The following is a 21,540-nucleotide window of genomic DNA, read 5'->3' as shown; positions in this document are numbered from 1 at the left end:
GTGCATGAGTTTGTGCAGGTCTTGGGGGAGATATGATCATAACTTCTCCTTCTTCCTCATCTTCTTTGTTTGATTCTATTTTTGATTCCTCCTCTGACTCCTAAACTGGTTTGGGGATCTAAGATTATTTAGATCCCTTTCAGCCCTTCAACTTGAATTTAAGAGACTTCTTCACATTAGAAGAAAAAGCTTCATCTTTACTTGTAACTTTCAATTGAGACGTCTTTCCAGGAGGACCAAAACTTCCACTATCCAAACCCAATTTTAGATTAACCCTTTTTAGGCCTTTAATTTTCAGCCACTTGTTGGTGTTTGCTAAAATGGATTGAAATCTATCTAGGATAGATGTGCCTCCCTTCTGCTACCATTGAATGGGAAAATGACACCTTTTATCAAAACCTACCTGATGATATTCGGGATCAAGAACATTGCCATTATCTTTGATTTGGAAATTTGCTGGGATCTCAAGCATGTTATGATCAATGATTTGCTGCAAAGTTAATTTGCAGTAATCCATCTTCATTATATCCAATTTTGTTCGCATGTCAATCCAAACATCCTTGATGCAATGAACATATGTGAAAGCCCTCTTGATTTGAGAATTCATTTCTCAGTAATCAAAGTCAAATCTAACTTTAAATTTCTTCGAAGTGATAAGCTACTATTCTGCTTCCATATCTTTTGCTTTATATACAGAATTGATCAAATAATTACCAATTACCAAGGGTTTGGCAGAAGAAATGCCAAAACCAGGCCTATGCAAAGCATGCTGATCAGACTGAACTTCCATGAGTTGTTTGGCTAATTCCATCAAAATAATCTTATCAATAGCATACCTAAGTATAGTATATGGCTCACCTTTAAAGTATCCAAGTCTCAAGTAAGTAAAGGTTGGGAACTTGATATTGATACAACCATACCGATTTACCTTCTCCCAAGCCTCATCAGATACCCTTTTGATGGATAAATGTTTATCAAAGAGACACCACAAATGCTCAAAGAAAGCATATTGAACTCTTCTATAATGGAAGTTACTATTAGCCAAAGTGATTTGATCATAGTAATCTCAAACTAGAATCTAAGGACGATCTCCTTTGGTTGAGAGTCCAAAGAAAGATCCCATGGCAGCAACAATATAAACAAGGTAGGAATTTGTGAGGACCCATACCTACAACTCCCTTAAAAATTGATATGTTACCACTGGAATGCTTGTATGGATGTTAGAACAAGTATATAGACCACGCTGAAGGTCGTACAGTGTGATTATGGATACCAAAAATAGCATACAGTGGAAGAGATGATGCAAGGCCGTACGGTGAAGTGAAAATGATTTGTAGGGTGGTCATACGGTAGGAACTATGGGTCCGTACAGTGAACCTATGGAGGTCGTACGGTTGGGTATGTGGACGCCGTACGGATGGTTGGGGGAAGGTATGACTTAGCTTGGAGGTCGTACGGTGAGTAATGCAAAGTGTTGTGAGAGATGGAGGAGGTACGGACAAGAATGATTTTGATTTGCACTTTAAACTATTAATTCTAAATTCATTAGAGAATACCAAACAAGAATAGATATCTGAACACAAACAACCTTCAATTATTAATTGCCAAAAGATGGTGCTCCGACTTGCCATATCTGAGCGAAGTGTTACAGGTGATAGAATAAGATGAGGGTTGAATCCCATCGAAACCAGACAAACCAAATAGGGAAGGTCTTTTTCACTTCCGAAATGGCGAACGAAAAAAATCCAACAAGAATTCGTAGTACAAAAAAATAATTCAAATTACATACCTAAAGACTACCTACAAGTCGTGCTTAAATACCTGTCGGGGAAATTTTTTTGAGGGTGTACAAAGATAGCCAATGGCGACACAAACTACAGAAACAAACAAAAATGGGTCCAATATATGTTAAATCAATTGGCTAATTAACAATAGTTTGATTAATGATTTATTTTATAACTTGAATATTACAATCCTCCCATCCCAAATTTTTCTTGTCCTTAAGCAATTGCAATGCCAGGTGCTAAAGAATGTGCTCGCCCTCCCACATCACGTCGTTCAACGACAAGTGTTTCCAACGCACCAAATATTCCTTCACTGTGTGGTTCCGCAGGGTCTTCTCACATACTTCGATGATCTCAGTTGGTTCCAATATGAGCTTTCCTTCTTCATTGAGCGGCAGAAAATCTGTGGCTACCATGACGTTCTGCCCCACGACCTTCTTCAAGCAAGAAACATGAAAGACATTATGAATACAGCTCCCCTCCGACAATTCCATCTCGTAGGCAACTTCACCAATGCGACGAACTACATGATAGGGACCATAAAATCGTGACTTCAATTTTTCTTTTCCCTTTTCCTTCAATGTTTGCTGGAGCCTGAGATAGACCAAGTCCCCTGCTTTGAAACTCCTCTCCATTCGGTGTTTATTAGCGTACATTTTCTATAAATTTTGTGCCCGTTGTAAGTTTTCCTTCAAGTATCTGAGGATCTCTTGTCCCTCCTGAAGCCAATCCCTCGCCCTCAGTGCGCGACTATCACCTAGAACTGTGTCAATAAAGGAAAGGGGTCCTTACCCTATAGAGCTTTGAATAGTGTCATTCCGATGGCATGTGGTGTGTGGTATTGTAACAATATTTTGCTAAGTGTATCCATTTGACCCACACCCATTGTTGTGCCGAAACGTAGTTCCAGATGTAACCTTCAAGCCACTTGTTCACAATCTCCGTTTGTCCATCTGTCTGAGGGTGGTAACTAGTACTTGGTGACAATTTTGTCCCTGCCAACTAAAATAGTTATGTCCAGAAGATACCAATGAATCTGTCATCCCAATCACTGACAATGTTTCAAGATAACCGGAATTCTCTAAAAAAACAAATCAACAACTTGTGCAACTTGACAATCTGAGAGGATGGCGAAGAAATATGCGTACTTTGTCAATTTGTCAACCACCACAAAGATACAATCTTTTCCGTTCACCATGGAAAGTCCAATTATGAAATCCATTGAGATACTTTACCACTTATGTTCTGGAATGGGCAAAGGTTACAGTAACCCGATAGGTAGAGTATGTCTGAATTTGTAAAGTTGGCAGACCACACACTCTCTTACATACTGTAATACAACTCCTTTAAGTCCTTTCCATGAAAACCTCTCCCTGAGATGTCTGTACGTTTTGAGGAAGCCCGGGTGTCCTACCAAGGGTGAATCGTATACCTCCTTCAAGATTTTCTGCTTCAATTTGGATTTCAGCACTATAAATATTTGATTCTTATAGTAAATGATGTCATCGACCACTTTGTACCGATCATCCTGGGTGTTGTCATCCATTAGCTCACAAGCGAAGGTATTTTTGAAATATTCTACCAACAAATGTGCTTTCTAGTCGGCTGAAATCTGGGTTAGTAAGCAGATGGTGGGTTTTCTGGACAAGGCATCTACAACCACATTGTTCTTTCCTTTCACATATTCAATGTCAAAATCAAAAGCTTGAACCTTGCTTACCCATTTCTGTTGCTTCTTGTTCAAATCCCGTTGCTCCAAAAAGTATCTCAAACTATTGTAATTCGTACGAACGACAAACTTGGCACTTACCAGATACTGTTGGAACTTGGTTAGTGCATGTACGATGGCAAACATCTCTTTGTCGTAGATGGAATACAAGCATTTTGTTTGCGTAAGCTTCCTGCTCTCATAGGCTATGGGGTGTCTATCTTGTGTCAATACTACACCAATGCCTTCTCCGGATGTGTTATGCTCCATAATGAACAGTTGAGTGAAATCAGGTAAAGCTAGCATGGGACAAGTGCTCATTGCTTCCTTCAGCTTATCAAAGGTGAGTTGTGCCCTTTCATTCCACTGGAAGGACCCCTTTCTTGTCAAATCTGTTAGTGGTACGCTGATCTGAGAGAACCGTTTTACAAACCTTCGGTAATAATTACATAGTCCAAAATATCCTCGCAACTCCGTGAGTGATTTTGGGGGAGGCCAATCAAGGATAACCTGAATCTTCTTCTGATGAACTTGAACGCCATATTTACTGACCACATGTCCCAGGTACAAAATTTGTCATACTTAATTCACACTTGATTGTTTGGCAAACAAAAACTGATCATGCTCTTTAGGACTTCATCCAGATGTTTCAGGTGCTCTTCCCATGTCTTGCTATAAATAAGAATGTCATCAAAAATTACTAGTAAGTACTTACGCAATTGTTTTTTGAAGATGCAATTCATGCATGATTGGAACGTAGCAAGTGCATTCGGTAATCCGAATGGCATGACTAAGAACTCATAATGCCCATATTGACAACGGAAGGCCGTCTCTTCCATATCTTCCTCCCCCATGTGGATTTGATGGTATCTGGAACGAAGATCTATTTTTGAAAAATAGATTGCGCCATGCAATTCATGCAACAACTCATCTATCCTTGGAATGAGATATCTATTCTTTATTATTTTTTTATTCAACGCACAGTAGTCCACACACATGTGCATTGTCTCGTCCTCCTTTTTGACCAATACCATTGATGACGTGAAATGGCTAGAACTAGGACGGATCCATCCTTTCTCTAGCAATTCCGAAATTGTCTTTTTAATCTCATTTTTTATTTTCTTGGGATGGCAGCATAGTGTGGTTATGACTAGCTTGGCTCTTGCTTCCAACTCGATAGTATGTTCAAACCCTCGATGCAGTGGTATGCCAGGAGGAATGTCTATAAAAACTTTATCGTGGTCGCTCAAAATCTTCTTGAGATTATCATCTTAGAGAGGTGTTCATTGCCCTTTTATAAGTTTTGCCGAAGCAAAACAATGTGCAACCTAAGCAATGTCATCATGCCGAAAAATTGCCTCCATCTAATGTGCAAAAACTTCCTTCGAACCCTCATTTGCCATTCCGAAGAGAACCTTCTTTCCATCGACAACAAAAGTGAAATCCATCCGTTTGAAGCTTTGAGTGTATTCATCTAGTGTCTCCATCCCCTGTATGCCCAAAATAACCTCCATATCATCAAGGTCCACTATGAAGAAATCCTCAGTCACCGCGTGATTCGCCATTGTGATACTTAGCTGAGGAACAAGGTGTGTAGGGTAGAAGAGTCCCTCCAACAACCTTGACCTGAAATCTTATTCGTCTCTGTGGGTAGACCTTTTTGCTTCATTAGAGATGAGTTTATGAAGTTTAGAGTGGCTCCACTATCAAGCATCACCATAACCCTTTGTCCTTGAAGGGTTCCCCATACATGAAATGTTGTGCACCTCGGGCTATCGGCTAGAACGATAGTTTCTCCGCTTCGTACCAATGTTGCAATTCTTTCTATATGGTACAAACTAACCATGTTGGTGTTGTTGTGATGTTGGTTGTCTTTGGCGGGTATTTCTTCCTATTCGTGCTCATCATCGGACACGACCTCATTGTAATGGATCTTCTCTTTTCCAAGGCATCTATGGCTAGGTTCCCAAGGTCCCTTGCAATTGAAACGTAGTTTCTTCCTTCGGAGCTCCTGTCTAGTGGCTTCGTCCTTCTTGGGCGGAGGTTTATTATCTCTGTCCATCTGAAACACTGGCGGTTTGGAATGTGAGTAACTTCGCGAGGATGATGCCAATGATGATGCCATACTGCATGCCTTCTTAATGATCTCTGATAGGGTGGCAGGATTGAACCCCTTTACCCAACCATTCAGTGGTTCTGTCAGTTTGTCCATGAAGAGTACTATTCGTCCTCTGTCAGAAATGTCCATGACCAAAACAGAGTTTCTGAAATCCAACAATGGACTAGTCGACCAATCCAGTTTGTCTCATCTATGCCAAATCTTTGAAATTGAGTTCCGGATCTTTACCATCAAATCAATCTATCAATCTCTTAGTGAATTCTGCATAAGTACTTATTTGATCATGCCCCAGTGTGATGGTGTCGCGATGCCACCATTCATGCGCAACTCCCTTCAAGTGCAATGCCGCAAATTTAATCGCTTTGTCTTCTGGCATGGGATTAAGCTAGAAGTAAGAATCAGCCTTCATTATCCATGCTTGCGCAAATATGGATCCGAATCCATGAAATGGAGATAAATTTACTTTACTCAGCTTCCTTCTGAGATCATCATTAAAATATCCTCTATTTCCACCTCTCGAATATCTCATTCTCAAATCTGCATAATCTTTGTAGGATATATCTTCCTCAAAATTTGCATTCTTCCAGTTTTCTCTTAGTTGTTCTTACAATTCTTCAAAGGTTGGCTGCTTCCCTCCTAGTGGTGTCTGTCCATGGGAGAAAAGATGGCATGGAAGCTCGAAAGTGTGCTGGATGAGGGTTTTCTTTACTTGACCCTGAGTCTGTGTTGTGACCATTTTGTTCTCCAGATATTTTATTATCTGTCAATTTTTTGAGTCTCTTCAATGAGTCATTGAGTATCATTGATCTATGCTTGATTCTTCGCAAGTTCTCTCAGTAGTGCCACGAGTTCGGCAGTTGTGGGTTCTGGTTCGATGGCCATTATATCAATGGAATGGGTTCTTCTTCTCTTCCGGCTATAAACTCCCATTCACTGTCCACAGGCTAGTAGGATCGAAGCTCTAATACCACTATGATGACCTGTACCTACAACTCCCCTAAAAATTGATATGTTGCCATTGGAATGCTTGTACGGATGTTAGGAGTATACGGACTAGGCTAAAGGTCATATGGTGCAGGCCGTATGGTGTAATTATGGATACCAAAAATAGCATATGGTGGAAGAGATTATGCAAGGTTGTACGGTAAAGTGAAAGTGATTTGCAGGGTGGTCGTACGGTAGGAACTATGGGTCCGTATAGTAAGCCTATGGAGGTCGTACGATTGGGTATATGGAGGCCATACGGTTGGGTGGGGGAAGGTACGACTTAGCTTAGAGGCTGTATGGTGAGTAAGGCAGAGTGTTGTGAGAGATGGAGGAGGTATGGACAAGAATGATTTTGATCTGCACCTTAAACTACTAATTCTGAATTCATTAGACAATACTAAACAAGAATAGAGATCCAAACACAAACACCCTTCAATTATTAATTGCCAAAAGATGATGCTCCAACTTGCTAGATTTGAGCAAAGTGTTATAGGCGACGGAATAGGGTGAGGGTTGAATCCCACCGAAACCAAACAAACCAAATAAGGAAGGTCTTTCACTTCCAAAATGGCGAACAACAGAGAACTCCAATAGAAATTCACAATACAAAGAAATAATCCCAATTGCATACCTAAAGACTACCTACAAGTCGTGCTTAAATACCCATCAGAGAAAACTTTCTGAGGGTGTAGAAAGATAGCCGACAGTGACACAAACTATGGAAACAAATAAAAATGGGTCTGGGATATATTAAATCAAATGGCCCATTAACAATAGTTTAATTAATGATTTATTTTATAACGGAAATATTATAGAATTCATGTAGAAAGGCACTAAAGTTCCTACATTGAGCAACTGTTGATAGAGTGCAGTGCTAGTCAATTCTCCCCAAAAGATATGTTCTTTATTCTCCATGATCTGGAAGATGGAGTTGTACATCCATGGTTCAAAATTAGTGGAATCTTTAAGACCACAAACCCTGCTAAGAAGAATGATAAGATCTTTGTACTCCTGCTTGAAATTAGACTTGTGAATGGTCTTTGGTCATTTCGAGAAATTAGACTTTTGATAATCTCCCTTTTTCTCATTTCATATTTCCAAAGATGATTATTTGGTCAGATCTACACATTCTGTATCATGTGGCACTTTGAGAATTTGTTTGATAACTTTTGAATCAAGACTAATAATAACTCTGCCATCAAGATCTTTGATCGTCTTTGACTTTGAGCTAAAATGCTTTGCACATCTAAGAACAAACTCAGGTTCTATGGCAGCCATGGGAAATGTAGATACCAAGTGAATATGACTTCTCTAAATATGTTTCATCTCATGACCAATAGGAGCTTTTATTCTCCGTAGAAAATCAGTCTTGTCCACGTGTTTGATCTTTGTGTCTAACATGTTGTCAAGAATGGATGTGACTTGAAAGTCTGAGATAGAGTTGCATGAGCCAACTTTTTATCAAACTGGTATTTCATTTTGTCGTTAGATTTAGATAGTGACGGCATCTCTTGCGCTTGTGCTACAACACAAAAATCTCAAAACATAAACACATCATCAGAGGAAATCATCATAAAAGTTGATTCTTGATCAGCAACAAAGGTTCGAGTATGGATTAGATACTTTGTAAATCCAATAAGATAATTTCAAAAAGAGACATCATACATATGCAGTAAGTGAAAATGGAAGGTTGAGTGGAAAATTATGAAGATGGAAATGGAAGATGTATATGTGTGAAGATGGAACACATGGGAATGCGTGCGAATGAAGACTCTTGACTTTCAAAATGTCACTTATGTTTTCAAGACGCTATTGCATGGAAAATGGATTACATGTAAATGCAACATGTAATAATGGATGGAAAGTGAGATGACATGCAGATGCAGATGGAGAATGAACTTATATGTAAGTGCAGATAACGGATGAGATGCAAAGTGTGCAATGACATGGGAAGTGGAATAACATGTATTTGCTCATGGAGGTGTAAGTGCATATGGAAGGATGATGTAGCTTGAGGTGAAATGAACTTTATAGTCATCTTTGTGGAAAAGTGAAGTCAAAGTACATGGGAAAATATGCATATGACGTTTTTGACCTTTCAAAAAGTGACTTTAAGTCAAAAACGAGTTTTAGAGATGTAATTACACGTAAGACTTTTCATGCAATCACGTCGTGTGAGTGGATGCAGAAAGTGAGATGAGTGAAAATGGAAATGGAAAATGAAGTTACACGTACGTGTGGATGATGAATGAGATGAAAAACATGTAATCCCATTTGAAGAATGAGATGAAAGTGTTGTGGCATGGAAAGATGGAAATGGAACGTGATGATGCTCTTGCATGAAATGGAAAGTGGAGTGAAGTGAAACATGACCAAGTTCTTGAGAAAGAACTTGCAACTTCTCCAAAACTGAAGAAAAAATGAAAGCAAACACACAAAACACCAAAATAAACTTCAAAAGAAGAACGTACCTTTTGCAAATGACTCAAACATGTCAACAAACACAACACTTCAATATGCAATTTCGAATTATGAGTTTGGGAAAAAACCAAAAACATGAAAATGAATCATTTTATCATTTTTGAAGGAAAAATAAACTTTCCATGGCAACAAAATCAACAAGTGTAAATCATCAAGCTAAAACATGCATAAAATCAGCAAGATAAGAAAAAATTAATTAGCAAGAAGGAAAATGTCCACTTACATGATGATTATGTGCCAAAAATGAAGGAGGGAAAAACTTTAATATTGAAAAATTCTCCAACAAATTTAGATTTTTTCAAACTTTGCAAGAGAAATTCACAAGGGACGGCAAATGAGGTGTTTTTGATGCACAATGCCAAAAAAAAGTGCCCTAGAATCCCTCAAACATCCAATGTTTTTAGCAAATGCATGTTCAAGAGATGTTTTTGGGGAAAAACCTGGATCTCGAAGTACATTACATTTGCTGTTTTTCACATTCAAATGCAAAATCGTGATCCTTGGTGTAATGCAAATGGATGAAAATGCCAAAATGCCTCTTCTCCAAACAAAAACGTGAGCTAAAATGACAAATACTAGCCATTTTTTTGCCAAAATGTGCCCTTGAATGGAGTAAAAAATAATGTTTTTAGCATGAAATCTTAATATTTAATGCTTGGAAACACTTAGATTTGCAAAAACAACCCTAAAGGAGAAGATTTGAAGAAATTTTATGAAAGAATCCAAGCAAAATCACCAAAAATGTGTTCTTGGGGCCCAAATGCATGAAGTTTTTTGAAAAACGAGTTTTGGAAGATCAAAAGCATGTGTTTGAGAGCAAAACACAGCTTTTTGAGGTGTATACATATATTAAAAATACTACATGAAGCAAAACACACCTTTTAGAGGCTATTACATGTTTTAAAAACATGTAATGGGCTCTTCCAAGGCAAAAACACACCTTTTAGGTGCATATGCATGTTTTTAAAAAATTTTTTTTTGCCCAAAAACAGTTTTTGGAGGTGCAATTACATGTTTTTGGTGCAAAACACAACTTTCTGGTGTAAAGACATGGTTAGATTACATGCATATGCAACTCAAGGGAAAAGCTCACCTTTTTGGTGCATATGCATATAACATATGTAGCTCAACTTTTTGATGTCATTACATATTGAAGTGAGTTTACATGCAATAGCATCAAAAATGTCCACTTTTAAGTTGAGTTTTACATGCAATAGTATAAAATAGGTCCACTTTTAGATGTAATTGCACATTTAAGTTATCCATTTAAGTACATGTCAATTTAATTTTGAGAAAATATTACTTAAGTGGGACATAAATTATATTTGCATTATCATATTAACAATATAATGTGTAAATATCAATTAATAAGTAATGTTTACCAGAGCAATTGATTAAAATATCAAAAAATAAATTGAACTAGTTAGTTAATATAGTCACTTAAGTGAAAAATCAAAAAGTAAACTCAACTTAAAAATATAACATAAAGTGCACTGAAATTACTTTAAGTGAAAATTTAAATGATAAAGTAACTTAAAAACATAACATAAAGTGAATTTAAGTTATATTTTTCAAAAAGTGAATGTCAAATTAAAAATATAACATAATATTTTTAATTCGTGCAGTTGCATCAAAAAGGTCCACTTTTAGGGTGCTGAAATGGTCATTATCTTTTGACTGACAACTTTGATTAAGCTCTAAGTTAAATCAAATTGAAGGGAAAACTGAAAACAATGACTTGAGGAAAACCAAAAGACTAAAAACCAAGAAACACACTCAAAAACAAAGAAAATGATGATGAAGGCCTCAAAAATCAAACATAGGCTCGACAAATAGGAAAAAAAAAATTACTTGATGAAAGCCTTCTATAAAAAATTTGCTATGTGAACTAGAGTAGATTAATCAATCAACATTAAACAATTGGAAAACAAATTTAACTTAGAGAAAGGCGAAACTAGTTTGAATTTTTTTTGTATTGTTACTTACATTTGGTGGTGACAAAATGCAAAACAATAGGTGACACGCTGATCCAAAAGCATAGTGTTGAGGAAAAAATACCTACAAAGTATGGTCTCAAAGTTGAGTGGCCTCCCTAAGAGCACTAGGCAATGCTAGTCAATGTAACTGAAAAAAGACAACAAGGACTTGTAATCTCAGAAAAGACAATAAGATCTTGGGAAAGAACTTACGAAGAAGTGGAAGGTGGGATGAAGTGAAACGTGCTCAAGTTCTTGGGAAAGAACTTGCAATATCTTCCAGAAGAAGAAAAACGAGAAAGCAAGTAAACAAACAACGAAAACAAGCACAAAAGAAACATGTACTTTTGGTTTTAGACTGAAACATGCTAAGAGGCAAGTTTCTTTAAAGTGAAAATTTGAATTTGGAGTTTGGGAAGAATCCTAAAGTATGAAAATGAGAGTTTTCGTCATTTTTAAAGGAAAAATGCACTATTCTGGGATATATATGAACAACTGTGCAACTTCAAGTTAAAATATGCATGAAAATAGCAAGATAAGCATGAATTGATGAGCAAGTTGAAAATGTTCAGTTGCCTGGAGATCAAAGAGCCAAAATAGCAAGATTTATAAACTTTGAAGACCAATTCTCCTCCAATCCGGATTCTCAAACAATAATTTGACTTCTTCCATACTTGCATTCAACAAATATTAATGATCAATGAAAGGTCGAATTTGACACAAGAATGTCCAAAATGTGGTCTCCAAAGGCAATAGCATGCATTAAAACTCAAAAACAACCCCTATTGATATAAAAGTATGGGCTGGAAATGTCAGTTTTTGAGTGTTTTTTAGATCCAAACATGCTAAGAGGCAAGATTCTTTAAAGTGAAAATTTGAATTTGGAGTTTGGGAAAAATCCTAAAGTATGAAAATGAGAGTTTTCGTCATTTTTAAAGGAAAAATGCACTATTTTGGCATATATATGAACAACTGTGCAACTTCAAGTTAAAATATGCATGAAAATAGCAAGATAAGCATGAATTGATGAGCAAGTTTGAAAATGTTCACTTACTTGGAGATCAAAGAGCCAAAATAGCAAGATTCATAAACTTTGAAGACTGATTCTTCTCCAATCCAGATTCTCAAACAATAGTTTGACTTCTTCCATACTTGCATTCAACAAATATTAATGAGCAATGAAAGGTCAAATTTGACATGAGAGTGTCAAAAATATGGTCTCCAAAGGCAATAGCATACATTAAAACTCAAAAACAACCCCTATTGATACAAACTTATGGGTTGGAAATGTCATTTTTTGAGTGCTTTTAACAAAAATGTGCCCTTTTCATGCAAAATTCTGAGCTGTTTTTGCAAAAGCATGGTTCATAAATGCATATAAATTGATTTTTTTGACATGTGAATGCAAACACGACTTCCCTAAATGCCCATACATGATTCCAAATGTAAAACATTGAATGAAAAATCCAATTTTCTGGGCATTTTTAGTAAAAACGTGATTGATAGAGAGCATGAAATAAAACATTTTTTTACCTCTAAAGGCAAAAATGCGTGCTTCAATAGCAAATATATGGATCAAAACCTCAAAACAACTTCCTTTTGAGCCAAAACACGATAAAAATTGCCTCAAAAATTGGCGTTTGAAACAAAAACGTTGCTCAAAAATGTAAAAGTCTTGAGTCTTTTTTGTCTTGGATATGCAAAATCATAACCCCAAAATGCATGTATATGCATTAAAACTCAAAAACACCTCCCTTGTGATGGATTTCAAGCCATTATATGGGCAGATATAAGCATTTTAGATGAAAAATGTGTTCTTGGAGGAAGAAAACATCAAGATTTTTGCACTTGAATCTTCGATTTTGGGTTCTATGAGGGTGTATGCATGTATTTCAAGGCAAATCACACCTTTGGGAGGAGATTGCACTTTTTAAAAACATGTAATAGAGTTTCCTTATTCAAATTGCACTTTTTGAGTACAAATGCATGTTTTAAAAACGTGTAATAGAGTCCAAGTAAAACATGAAATAGAAGACCAAGTGCAGAATTGCACTTTTTTGAGGTGCATTACATATTTCATAATATGTTCTAAAATGACCTTTAGTGCAAAATTGCACCTTTGGGGGGATCACTACATGTTTTGAAAACACTTAAATATGCATGTTTCACTCTTGGAGAGTCATTGCATTTTTAAAAACACATGTATTTACATGTTTTATCTATTTTCAAATTGTTTTTTTGTTCAAAATCGTAGTTTCTAGAGGCAATTACATATTTTCATGTGAATGTGCTTCTAAACATGCTATGCACAACTTAAGTGATGAATTAAGCACATGTCAATTTAATTTTTGATGAAATATTACCTAAATGGGTCATACATAATATTTACACTATATAGATAAATATATAATGTGCAAATATGATTCGAAAAGTAATATTTACTAAGATGTTTGAATTAAAATTCAAAAATTAAATCAAACTATATAGTTAATAAAGTCACTTAAGTGAACAATTGCAAAGCAACTCTAACTTAAAAATATAACATAAAGTGCTCTATTGTTATTTTAAGTGAAAATTTAAAATGATAAAGTAACTCAAAAACATAACTTAAAGGGAATTTATGTTATATTTTTCAAAATGTGAATGTCAATTTCAAAATATAACATCATATTTTAATTCGTGCACTTACACCTAGAAATTCCACTTTTGGGGCATTAAAATGGTCATATCTTTTGATTGCCAACTCCGATTAAGCCCTAAGATAGACGAAATCAAAAGGAAAACCAAAAGTACCAAAAGCCAACAAACACAATCAAAAATGAGAAAAATGATGTTGAAGGCTTCAAAAACCAAACATATGCTCAATAAACTGAATAACTAAAAAGACTTGACGAAAACTTTAGTAAGTGGAATCATTTTAGCAATTGGGGGCAAATTGGTTGATCAATACTAACCAATTAAATAATGAACTGAACTAAGAGAAATGCAAAACTAAGTTGAAAAGTTTTGTGCTGTTACCTACATTTTGTGGTGACAAAATATAGGACAAGTAGTTTCCATAAGATTTCCACCCATTATTAACCTTTCTGAATTTATGCATTGAAGCCTCCCTTTCAATTTCATTGCACCATTTTTCGAAGTCTCTGCTACTCCCTCCATAGATCAATTCTACTCTTTGTCCCTCTACGCTACTCATTGTTATGATAGGTGTTAGCCATTTTTCCCCTGCTGCCAAAATTTTGAATTTTAAAATAGCAAACATGTCTAGCGGTCAATTGACTATTTCAATTTGAAATTGCCACGTAAGCCTAACAAATACATAATGCTGAAATGACTCTTTACCATAAAGGCCAATAAAAATCTAATTCTGAGCTATAAAATATTATTATGAAACTGTTAAATCTTAGATTTACCTTATGGGTGGTTACAACAATGTACTGATACTCAGAACTGTGATAAACTTTATTGAAAATAAAGATAATTAGTACCCATACTTAGTTTTTTTGTACAATGAAACAATTTCCCAAACCTGAAAGTTTATGATTGCTTGTCTGTCTGTAATCCAGCGGTTCAAAGTTTATTAATGGTTTTGGATGGTCCCGGTCTGAATGTGCTAATGTCGTTTCATATATTAACCCGCCTAAAAAGACCGCCCCTATTATGCCTGTAGAAGGAAGACTGATTTCCTGATCTTCTGAGCTTCCAGTTGTAACTGCCGACGGATCTGCGTCCTCCGGGTACAATTATGCTGGGTTGCATGCCATATGTTTAGTTCTTTCGATTCTCCTGTGCGGATTTATTTGCAACCATAGTCCCACATTTGATCGCTTCCAATCAGATCGCCAGCAGGGATGATACGCCTTCATGGAGAATCAAATTTCAACAGGTGGTAATTGATATGAATGACCTCCTTTGGATCAGGGCTCGAACTTGGACCTGCCTGGCATTAAATTGTATTCAAACATATTTTCTCTGCCTTCGATTTCTGTAAATGAACGGCCATAAAAAAAAACACAGTCCGCGTATATATTCTTAACTTTCTTAGCCCGACCCTGGTTTCGGGTTGCGTCCAATCTTAGGGTGAATCGATACCCATAAGAGCTTCGATCTTCCTCCACAAATTGGTCACTCTTCTATTGCCGGCTAAGAATAAATCGCCCCTCCATTATGCTTGAACTGAGTCTGTTTGAGAATGGGTAAGTCCGGGTAATGACTTCCGGCCCTGTCTAGAGAATTGCTTGATCAATGATGCGCTACCTTTAATTCCTCCAAACCTGCAACAGACAACTCCTTCTAACTGATTCCTTAATGGTCACAAATCGGCCTTAGGCCGCAGATCTCTGTCCAGATGAAGTAACTGTGATATCACTTCCAAATTCGCAATAATTTGAATGATATCTCACACCCTCAAAATTGCTTATCAATGGGAGTTTTCGTTCCCAAAGATAACTCGAGAATTTGCAGACCAGATGACTACAAATTGCTCCAAATGGAATAGAAATCGAATCCACAAAACTCCTTGTCCAAATGGGTGCCTCATGTCCTCTATTTATTCACCTTGTTGAGAAGTTACTGGAAGTTTTCCGGAACTATCTTTTATAATGTACTTTTATTATTAAACTTTATAAAATTAAATAAATAACTTTATAAAGTTAGAGTACAACCTTAATTTAATATTAGAACAAGTAGGCCCCACTTACTGAATTATTATTCTCCGAGAGTAAAAATGTAATCATCTGGAAATAAAATGACTCTCTTTCCAAAATCATTTGCCTACGAGAGTCGATGATAGGCAAATCCCCTTGTTGAAGTTATGTCACTAGAAAGGGAACATGACAAATGCCTTGATCCTTTATATCACTAAGTCTAACCTTTCATAATTTTCATGATTATATCTTATGAACCATCCAAGTTGCGACCGTGCAATTATCCTTCATCACCTAGTCACAGGCTATTAGCATTTAACACTCAAATAAGCCATGAAGGTGCGAAACGGTTAAATCTTTAGTCAGTGCAACTTCGCAGCATTTCATGCTAGCATCTAATCTTAAGTGGCAAGGTGTTTCATTCTTGTCGCATGATCGCAAGGTAGTATTTGCAAATGAGCTTCAAGTCAAAAGGTCAACCAGTTCTTAGCCACTGGATGAAGGTAGATCAACGCTTAGCATATTCACACATTTTCAAGATGTCTGGACTTTAACCAAAGTAGGGAAATGCCTGTGTGACACGTGTCAGGTGGGCCAGTGCATCTCAGTTCCTTGTCGCAACGTCGCAAGGATGACTTTTTCATGTCGTATAAAGACTAATCGATTCATTTGATTCTCTTCCATCAAAGTGTGCTTCATATTTCAAGTCGCGAAGCTGCGACAGACTCTGGATCGCTTAGTCACAGGGGTTTCAGGCTAAATCATGGTTAGTGTGGCGAGGTTGTGTTTTTCTCTTGTTTGCATGGTCATAGGGTTAAAAGATTAACTTAGGGTTAGGACTACGAGGTGACAAGAAGCCTTCATTCGCATCATCACAGGTTGTGCTTCATATTTCAAGTCGCGAAGTTGCGACAGACTCTGGATCGCTTAGTCACAGGGGTTTCGGGCTAAATCATGGTTAGTGTGGCGAGGTTGCGTTTTTCTCTTGTTTGCATGGTCTCAGGGTTAAAAGATTAACTCAGGGTTAGGGCTACGAGGTGACAAGAAGCCTTCATTCGCATCATCACAGGGGTTTACAGCTAAACCATGTTTAATGTCACGATGTTGCGAATGCTCTTGTTCGAATGTTCACATGTTCAAATCAATCAATCGGAGTTAAGGTCGCAATTGGGCTATAAGGGTTAGATGTTCAATTGGTGCAGCCTCGCAACTTGAATCTGGTAGACAGTAAAAGCATATGCAGTTTTACAGTGTGACCTTGACCATCGGATCTCAGAGGATCAAGGGTTGGCGTACGTGTGCTTTCCGGAGCTGCTCAATGTTTAACCAAAGCAGGGATACAACAGTCTGCCACGTGTTCGTGTGGGCCAGGTCCACTGGGTTTTCTTCATTGCATTGTTGCGAAGGTATAGATTCACTTATCGGATGAAGACTATTTCTTTCAATCAATGCAATTTATCGACATGCTTTAGAGTCCTAAGTTGCGACATTGTGAGAGCAGGATGATATTTCAGTGTTCATCTCAACCATCAAATTCTCCAAGATCAAGGGCCAGCATATGCGTGCATTATGAAGGTACTGGATGTTTAATGAACCTGGGTAAACGCCTTATTGCCACCTGGAGTCGTGGGTCCGATTTCATGGCGTAGGCTGCAAAGTTGAGGAGTCTATCAAAATTTTTGCTAGGTGGATGTTTTCTATTGGCCGATTGTACTATTTTTATCAAAGGTTTCTAGTTCTCCTGCAGCCGTCTATTGGGTGTTGATCAAGGGTTAGCATTTTCCCACATTCTCAACATACAAGATCTTTAGCCAATGCGGGGATACGATAGTCTGCCACGTGTCTGTGTGGACCAGATTCAAAGGCTTCTAATGCTCGCATCATCGCAAGGGTATAATATCATTCATCAGATGAAGCAAATCTATTCAATTAATGACAGTCAATTGATAGTGCTTCAGCGTTTTAAATTGCGATGTTGCGACGGTCAACATGCCCAGTCAATTTCGCATGGTCGCGAGGAGTCAGGCTGGAACTGGGGTTAATGGTGTGACACTACAAATACCTTTGTTCGCATGTTCGCAAGGTTAAATGTGTAACTCTAGGTCAAGGTTGTGATGGTGCGAAGTGCCTTCGTTCGCTCCATCGCAAGGTTAGAATGATAAACCATGGTTTGGGATGCGAGGCTGCGAACACCTTAATCGCATGATCACTAGGGTTTATGGCCAGTTAAGGAATCCAGCTGCAAAGCAGTGATAGTCATTGGAGATGCATCATCACATGGTTAAGTGGCAAGGTTAAGTTTCAAGTTGTGATGCTATGGTAATACATCCAATAGACAGTTAAGCTCATATTCGCAGGGTCGCAAGCATTTTATGATATGTCGGTTTCAGACTGCGAGGATGCGACCAAGGCAATTCATTGATCTCGCATCGTCACACGGTTAGAAGGTTGTTAGCCTAAATTGTGGCAATGGCACGAAGGGTTAAAACCATGTAGTCGCAAGGTCATGGCAATTAAGGGAAAATGTTAAAGGGAAGCTGTGAAGCAGCGATATGGTTTGGTCACCGTTTCGCAGGAGTAAACAGCTAATGAAGGAAAAGAGTTGCAAGGCCACGATCAATTATAGTCAGAGGTCAAACATGAAAGATAGAAGAGTGGCCAGGTGGCAAAAGGATAAAATATGATTGGTCCATGTGGTGAAACTTGAGTCTTGACTTCCCTTGACTTGCTGATTTTTTGACTTAGCGAGTTGATAATGAAGGAGAATAGTTTTTTAATGGTAGATCTGATCCTCTTGATTGTCCACAATCACTCCTGAGTGATCTCCATGCCTATTAATTGATCGGGTACTCCATCATTGTCTAGTTATCCATCTACTTGGTTTAGGCATTAATTACCGTCGTTCTTGTCTTCTCAAGGCTATCCTTTTGGTGAAATGTATGATTTTCCTACATCTGAATGTGTACCAGGATTAGATATTTCTTCAGACTTGCAATGATTGTTCTCTACAACCTTAAATGTCGTTGTTGAGCTTTGCCTTAGGGTAGAAGCTATCTGAGTTATGCTTGCACTATAAAAGCAAATTTTGTAACCCTTCTCAAGGTCGGCCTTTTTTCTGATTCTATAGCAGTAAGCATTCTATGCTCTATTACTGTAATTTCCTTGTCTATGATTGAATATATTCTTTGTCTTACCTCATTCTCCCTTCGATATAAGTGCACAACTTCCTTGCCTTTGTTGATGTTTTGTTTTATATTCTTCAATTTGCATAACAGTATCTATTTTGTCTAGAATGTTATAGAGTGAAGCTCCTTCCTTGTAGCATTTCATTTGGTTTCTAATTTGTTTGTGGTTGTTGGATTGAAACAAAGGTTGAATCAGTGTATCTTGAGAATATGTTGATGAATAGTGCATTGTTAGGCAGAAATAGGGTTGAACAAGCTATTTCGGTGTATCACCCTCTTTGGACTAGATTAGGTAGTTTTTTTTTCATGCATTCCTTCTCCTTTTCCTCTCAAAGAGTAGTTAGGTGCACCCTGATAGTAAGGAAGCCAGCCTTCTCTGGAGACTCAATCTCACAGTTCAAGTCGTACAATTTGGAGATTGTTTCCATGTTTCACAAAGTTGCCTTTAGGTAAAAGCTTTAGGCAAGGGTGCAAGCTTTTGTGACAACAATAGGACCTCCCAATTGTGGTATTAACCTAATTATCTTTATGGTACCCATTGATCATTCATATTCAAGCTTGTGCTCAGATTCCCATTTCACCTTTCGCCTCTGCTCTGCTACTCAGCTGCAAAATCCCATGTGCACCATTCTTTATGAAAATTTAGCTTACATGCATTGATTAATAATTAAATTATGATTTTCATTTGTTTTATCTTCTGCTTCGTAATATCCTGTTGCACTGTTGTATGAAGTGTTGATGAAAGTCTTAGTCTGTCTTTTGTCTGTTGTTCCCTGTTGTTGGCTTTCTAAGCTAGGGATGTTTAATAATCCGGATACCCAAAAGTTAACCAAAAATAATAATCCAATACCGATATAGAGGCCTCTTGACTTTCCATACTTTCTTTAAACCAGAGCTTTCATCTTCAATTTAGCTTCTTGCGTCTCTTTCTAATTTTATGTTCTTGTACATGTATGCATTCTGTGAAGGACTAGAATGATTCTGAAGCTGCTTCTGTAATATATAAAATCAGACATAATTCTTAAAATGGTTTTATCCATTTGCCATACATATGAGAAAATAATCATGATGAATGTTTTCTAAACTAGGAAATATATAGGAGATTTCTATGCATCATTTAGGTTAGCATCACCTCTCAAAATGCTTCTGTTTACTTTTTTGAATTTTCTCAAGTGGCTACAGAGATTCCATACGGTGGTCTACTCTGTGATATTTTAGGTGGTACATAACTTACTAAAGTTTAGGAGGGGAAGAGATTATTTTGTTCATCACAAATGACTTGAATGGAGTTTTGTGTGTATCATCATGATGTCTTGTCTTAAGCACCGCAAATGTGAATGGTTTGCTTTCTCATCACCATGCTTTTTGGGCCTGTATTCTTTTGTGTTTAATATCTGGAGGTTGTCATGTTTACTAAATTGACATGTTATGGAAGATTGATGTCTAATATCATAAACTTCAACTCATTGAATCTTGTTAGAATTTTCTGTGTAATAATAGTTAGTAAATGTGATTTTATACACTTTTTCATATTTCAGGTTGCTATTAAGTTAGAGATCTTACTGATCATTTTCTGTTTATAGGCGATTGGCTGAGAATTCGACAAACTTATTATCCATGTAAGGAAGCTTCTCAGGTGTATAATGATTTGTTTGCCACATATAAGGAAGCATACCTTAATCTGAGGCCAATTTTTCATAAATTGTCTCCTTACTGGAAATAAGCTTTCATTTGTGAGCGCAACGATCGTGTTAGAAAAGAAATTAGGTGATTGATTGAATTGTGCCAAGCTTTGAAAGTTAAATGGAATTCAGGCTCAATTATTGATTAAATTCGTTTTGATGGTGTTTCTAACCCGAGGATTATAGTTTCTTTGATGCTTTGATATTCAATTTTCATCGTACGAGAACTGTATCTTACATCAGATCTTATCATTTTGGGAGACCCAACACTATTTGTTTTTGAAACATTAATACCCGGCTACATTGATGGTATTGATTAAAAGACAATAGCGTTTAGTCGCTTCTAGTAGACTACTACCTTGTTTTCTTTGTTGACCGGAAGAAAATAATTAAACAATGTAAAAGTAAATGAAGACAGCTAAATATTGAGTTTCTTTAAAGCACGATGAAGTTCTTTTAACATAATAGTCGATAAAACTTTATAATGAATATTAAATAACTTGGCGTTCTATAAAAATTTCATTGTATGTTTATCCATAGTGTTGATTCTAAATAGTTTAGCTACAATTTTCATTACAAAATAATTAGTCAAATATCATCCTTGTCATGAAAAGGTGAATTGTTTATATTTATATTTTTATTTTTTTAATAAATTCAATTAAAGTATGATTGCAACTACCCCTTGGCCATCTCATGTGATTGAAAAGAACTAGGAATTTATTAACAATAACAAAAAGAGCATCTTATTCTATTGTAAGAATTGTTTAAGATGAATCATTTATCCAACTCAATCAAATTTCACTCAATTAAATAGAATTAGAAATCCACTCAACAATAAGATCATGTTATTTTATTATAGAAAATGTTTGAGAGCAAATTTTATTAGTTCTTTTTAAATAAAACTTGCTATTTATTCGATCTTCATGTTAAACTACTTTTGACAACCAAATCTACTAATAGTAGAAATTTTGT

General features: G+C 36.7%; 1 protein-coding gene across 2 annotated transcripts in view; it reads left to right on the top strand.

The window, feature by feature from the left end:
* LOC149534793 (uncharacterized) overlaps nucleotides 1-21,008 on the top strand; it is a 318,498-nt gene extending 297,490 nt beyond the window's left edge. For both annotated transcript variants that reach the window (XM_089805050.1, XM_089805051.1), the window contains exon 19: nucleotides 20,470-21,008. In XM_089805050.1, coding sequence (XP_089661176.1) covers nucleotides 20,470-20,609 — 140 coding nt within the window. In that variant the 3' untranslated portion in view covers nucleotides 20,610-21,008. The remainder of the gene's footprint in view (nucleotides 1-20,469) is intronic.
* Nucleotides 21,009-21,540: the final 532 nt, after the last annotated feature.

This window comes from Cupressus sempervirens, chromosome 10, assembly GCF_028749045.1.
Source record: "Cupressus sempervirens isolate cs-2001-9-10 chromosome 10, ASM2874904v1, whole genome shotgun sequence".
In the NCBI taxonomy this organism is placed as follows: Eukaryota; Viridiplantae; Streptophyta; class Pinopsida; order Cupressales; family Cupressaceae; genus Cupressus; species Cupressus sempervirens.
This window is presented reverse-complemented; position numbering and strand designations above follow the sequence as displayed.